The sequence below is a fragment of the Chenopodium quinoa genome, unplaced genomic scaffold, assembly GCF_001683475.1.
Source record: "Chenopodium quinoa cultivar QQ74 unplaced genomic scaffold, ASM168347v1, whole genome shotgun sequence".
Classification (NCBI taxonomy): domain Eukaryota; kingdom Viridiplantae; phylum Streptophyta; class Magnoliopsida; order Caryophyllales; family Amaranthaceae; genus Chenopodium; species Chenopodium quinoa.
In genome coordinates this window covers 4,148,863-4,154,373 of record NW_018743937.1, presented here as the reverse complement: position 1 = coordinate 4,154,373, position 5,511 = coordinate 4,148,863, and the positions used below count along the sequence as shown (strand labels likewise).

At 38.2% G+C, this 5,511-nt stretch overlaps 1 protein-coding gene across 2 annotated transcripts; it reads left to right on the top strand.

The window, feature by feature from the left end:
* Positions 1 to 700: 700 nt before the first annotated feature.
* Positions 701 to 2,157, top strand: LOC110688794. Of its 2 annotated transcripts, none has more exons than XR_002504674.1 (2): positions 701 to 1,159; positions 1,247 to 2,157. XR_002504674.1 is itself a non-coding variant. In XM_021865553.1 (2 exons), exons 1-2 carry the CDS (start codon positions 1,142 to 1,144, stop codon positions 1,679 to 1,681), a joined length of 432 nt encoding a protein of 143 aa, XP_021721245.1. In that variant the 5' UTR covers positions 701 to 1,141; the 3' UTR covers positions 1,682 to 2,157. The 2 variants fall into 2 exon arrangements, 1 of the variants encoding a protein (XP_021721245.1); XM_021865553.1 differs by having other exon boundaries at positions 1,268 to 2,157.
* The last annotated feature ends 3,354 nt before the right edge of the window (positions 2,158 to 5,511 follow it).

Here is a 5,511-nt window from a genome sequence, read left to right as displayed (position 1 = left end):
ATGACTTCTTGTAAAATTTTGTCAACATATTATTTCTAAGTCTGTTGGTTGTATGTTTGTACCGCTATATTTTGTAGCAAAAAAACTCCGTTCCCCCCCCCCCCAAGTGACCTTGTATGCCGACAGCAGACAAGGTCTACTTGATAAAATAATTGGGAGCGAAAAAACTCCGTTTTTCCCCCAAGTGACCTTGTATGCCGACAGTAGACAATGTCTACTTGATTAAATATTTGGGAGCGAAAAAACTATGTTTTCCCCCAAAGTGACCTTGTATACTGACAGCAGACAAGGTCTACTTGATAAAATAATTGGGAGCGAAAAAAACTGCGTTTTCTTCCCCAAGTGGCCTTGTATGTCGACAACAGATAATGTCTACTTGATAAAATAATTGGGAGCGAAAAAAACTCCATTTTCCTTTCCAAGTGACCTTGTATGCCGATAGCAGACAAGGTTGACTCATTTGGTAACTACCCACTGTAACTTGGAAAGCGAATCGTTCGTGTTATAACCGCTCAAACTAATGAGCGAGAAAATGATGAGTTATTTTGACACGTGTCATCTATCTAACATTTTATTTTTGAAATTGCAAAATTACCCTAGCCGTTGGATTTCTGACATTGTTGTCACATCAAACGTCACCTTTTAAAAACCCCTTTTCACTCCATTCTTCTTTCATTCTCACTTCCATTGCAAAAGCGAATTTGTGAGAGATTTTTGGCATCCGCGTAGCGATCGTCGTTCTTTGGAAGCAGTTACCTATCTTGCAACTATTGAATTTTGAAGCGCAACCGAGCTTTCGTCATCCTTCACTGTGGGCGAATAGTTTAAGGCATTTACAAACTCTAAATTTAAATTTTCATGTTTTTGACTATTTTTCAATTTTAGTTCTTAGGTTGACATATTAAATGTCTGGTAGTAGTATTGAGGAAGAACAACCTACCCTTAGCACTATTAGGCGCTATCTTATAAGATAATCTTTGGGGAAAGATCTTGGCTGAAATAAAGGAATTGCTTCTTCTCTTTCTGATAATATTGACGACCCATTTCAGCTGTTATATGCGGAAGAACAAAGAGAGGCTTTTACGTGGCCACCCCATTTGACAGACCATCTGGATTAATCTGCCATGTTGCTGCCCAACAAATGCATGACCTAATGAAGGTATATATTTAAGTGTTATTCTACCATTCATAATTTCTCAGCCTTTTTGCCCTTTTCTTTTTCACTTATTATTTATTTGATGAACAGGCCGTCGCTTTTGGGACATAGCTGGTTGAGATGTACAAATACTACCAGGAGCAACATCTCCTAGGATCCTCAAACCAGGAGTCTCTGGAAACGGCATTGAAAAATGCCGAGGAAGCTCTTGACGGCATCAAAGTGATAAAGGCCAGGGATGATGAGGAGCGGAAGACTTTACGGGAGAAGGTTGGTAAGGTCACCAACCTTAAAGCGGAGGTGAAACTCCTCAAGACCCAGTTATCTGAAAAGAGCACAGCGGCTGACCAACTTCTTGTTGTGCAAAATGAGCTCTCCTATGCCAAAAATACTATCAGCACTTTTGAGGCTAAGATCCAAAAAATAGAAGCTGATAAACCAAGTATTCGTCAAAGAGCAGTCGACCGCTACTTAACCTCCAAAGTGTTTTGTACCAAGCTTCAAGACCGCTTTGATGGGGGATAGACCGCTGCCCAGAGATGTGTAGTCCAGGCTGCCGGCTGGAAGAAAGATGACTGGGCCAAGGTTGAGAAGGCTTTTGATAATGAAGCCCACAAGATTCCTTCTGGCTTTGAACAACAAAAATTTTCTAATGAAGATCTTCTCAATCTCGATCCTACTCCTAATGACGACCCTTCAGATCGCAGCATTGTGAATTATCCCGAGCCTGAAAATTTACAAGCTTGAAGGGGCAGGCAGTCATCACTGACATCATCCTGCGGTTCTTGTGTAATGGGACCTTATCTGCAATGATTTTAAGCTTTGAACTTTTGTTTTTTGTGTAGCTATTTTTTGACAATGTTGTTTTATCTACATGTACCCTTTTTTGTGGTGATGCCTGTCGATTGTCATTCGTAATGTTTCTTTTCGCAAAAAAATTACCTTCTCTGTCTATATGTCATACATTTACCTTGTTTTACTTTGTTTTTTACTAAGCATTTTGCAACAATTTCTATGCTTATATTTGCAATTTAATAACATTTTCTAATAAATAACAATCATATCGGATTCATCAAAGTAAAAATTTTGTTGTTGCAGTTATATTAGCTTCATAAATAATAATTATAGCAATTGCCTTATCGGCTTTGTAATTAACAATTGTCAATAGTTATTATATATCAGATTACTTTTATATATATCAGATTTACTTATAGGTATCTCTATCTCTTGCCCCCCCTAGTGCATGTATCTGTGCCACAGATATGTGCACTAGGTATCTTATCCATGGAGCTTCTAATTCATTTTGCTTTATTTATAATTGTTGTTTTAGAGTATAATGTCGGTCACTTACTGCACTATTTTCTTAGTCAGTTAAGTACCCTTCTCGGCGATTGCTATCACAGCAATGCCTCAAGTCGGCATATACTATGAGTTGTTTTTCCGGTATTATATTTTGAATCAGCAACCTCGTGAGTTAATGAATGCAACTGATCGGGTTGTAAGTGCATTAAATTCACCGAAGTGATTTTAAGCTGTCCATCCCACTTAACGATGGTCTGTGAAGTGGAGGATGCCTGTTTCATACGCAATAAATGATAATTTTCTTTCATTCAATTCATCATCACTGATATCGTCTACGTATTTATACATCAATATCAGTTACATAATTAACAAAAGCAAATTACATTATCCTTTTAGACATAATACTTCTTAAGCACTGTTGCATTCCAGACATTCTTCAATGGTTTTCCGTCCATTGTTTCTAAGTAAAACAACCCATGCATCACCATATCTCTTATCCGATATGGTCATTCCCAGTTTGTTGTTAACTTTCCATCCTCATTTTCCTTTCATGTTACCGTTGTTCTACGCAACACCAAATCTCTTGTACTCAGAAGGTGATGGATGAATCTTTTTTTGTATGCCCTTAACATTCTGTCCTTGTAAACTGCTGATTTAACTGCCGCTTGCTCTTGCAACTCTGGTAGGAAATCTAGTTGTTGCCTTAGTAGCAAATCGTTCTGTTCTTCACAAAAATGCTAAATCCTGAATGTCGGCAATCCTACTTCTGCCGGTACTACTGCTTCCGTCCCAAAGACTAAGCTGAAGGGGAATTCGCATGTTACTTCTATGACCGTTGTCCAGTTTGCCCATAATATTTCAGGTACAAGATCAATCCATAACCCTTTTGCATCTTCTATTTTCTGTTTTATTGACGTTATGATTTGGTTATTTGCTGCCACAACCTAGCCGTTTGACTATGGATGACATACTGTTGCATCTGCAAATTTAACCTTGTACATAGCCAAGAGATCTTTTACTGGCTTGCAGTCAATCTGTGATTGGTGATAAAAAACCATTGTTGTTGGCAATCCAAACCTTCTGAAAATATTCTTCCAAATAAAATTCTTCACTTCAAACGCTGATATCTTCGATACTACTTCAGCCTCTATCCACTTTGTGAAATAGTCTATGCCGACTAGGAGGAATTTCCTTCCCCTTGTTGCCGATGGGAAGGGTCCTACTATATCCATCCCCCATTGTGCAAAGGGAACTGGATTAAGTATCGGCATTAAGTCATTTGGGGGTAGATTGACAGCTGGAGCAAATTTCTAACATTTCTGACATTTCTTCACATATTGAGGAGCATCATCATTCATTGTCGGCAATAATACCCCCTTTTCATCGCTTATCTAGATAATTCTTGGACGCCGAGATGATTTCCACAAGTTCCCTCATGTATTTCCTCAATGAGTCTTCCAGACTCATAGTCTGTTATACGTCTTTGTAACGGCAATGAGAATCCCCTCTTGTATAACTATCCCTGGTAGGGCTGTGCATCGATCCAAAACCGGACCCGGACCGGAACCCGGAATCGAATTTTTTTTGGGACCAAGACCGGACCGGAATCAACCGGTCCGGGTTTCGATCCAGACCTGTTGATTCCGGTCTGGTCCGGTTTTGCATTATTTTTTTATTTTCCTTTTTCATTTTAGTATCTTAATATATACATACATTTTTAATGTTTTGTTTTTATTTGCGTGCTTTCCTATTTTGCACCTAGAATTTATAAATTACAAGTTTTGTACCTAAATGTTTTAGAAATTTAAAAATATAATTTAAAATTTTCACTAAAAAAATTACAAAAATACACTTTCCGGTCTCAACCGGAATACTTCGGTTTTTACCCGGACCGGACCGGAATCCTCAATTCGTGAGGACCAAAGACCGGGCCGAAATCAATCGGTCCGGTCCAATTTCATTCCGGTCTCGGTTGGTTTTCCGGTCCAGGTCCATTTCTGCACACCCCTAGTCCCTGGTACATGATGAACTCTACACTATCCTTTATCAGCCTTTTGGATTCTCCTTTATCAACTGGTAATGCTCCGTGAAGGAGATATGCCAGTATTTTATCGTACCATTCGCTGCCATTATCAACACAAAGATCTTGCTCTGATGTCTCATCTATACTTCTCTGCTTCAAGACCTCAAACATGACTGTTCTTTCTAGGTCATTAAAGCTTGAGCTGGCTAAACTTGCTAAAGCATCATTGTAGACACCCATTTGTGTCTCCCCAAAACCAACTCCGGTGATGAATAACTTTCACGTCAAATCATAATCGAATGAAGTGAAAGTGTGGAAAGTTTAGTGTTGCGGATAGTTTTAAGTTCTTTTATTTTCACTCTGTTTTTAAAAACTTATTTTAAGAAAACAACCAATCCAGTTTGTTTGGTCCATAGTAAGGGTCCAATAATAGTGTAGTTGGATGGGGTTTGAAAAGATCTTTCCAATGATATATTATAAGCTCAATTCTGATGAATAATGAGGAAGTTATGGCCAAATTACTAAACAGGGCCCAGTTTGAGCCTTATATGCGGCCCAATGATCTAGAGGAAGGCCTAATATGGATTTATCATTCCTAATGTAATTAGGAATGGTTTTAGTTTTCTAGATTCTTCTAGAAGGTTCTTTTCATTCCTAATTCAATTAGCATTGGTAAATTGACTTTTGTTGACTTTATGGAGTTTTAATCGGAATGAAAGAGTGTTTTTAAGGAAAATACTATTTTATCCTCCTGTACGGTCAAATTTTATCTGAATTTAGAAAACGCGTAAAAAAATTGATTAGCGCCTAACCCCAGACACTAGCTCCTGGAGCTAAGCTTGGCGCCTGGCACTAGCGTTAGCGTCTGGCGCTAACTTCGTTTTTTCATGTCGAAAATCGGGTTAGTTTTTCTATCTTTTTGGTTGATTTTCTCTTTAAATAGCCTCCTAAAACTTCGTTTTAATTATCTACAATCAACAATCATCATCAATTCTCAAGAATTCTCTAATCTCTTCTCTCTCAAAGCTTT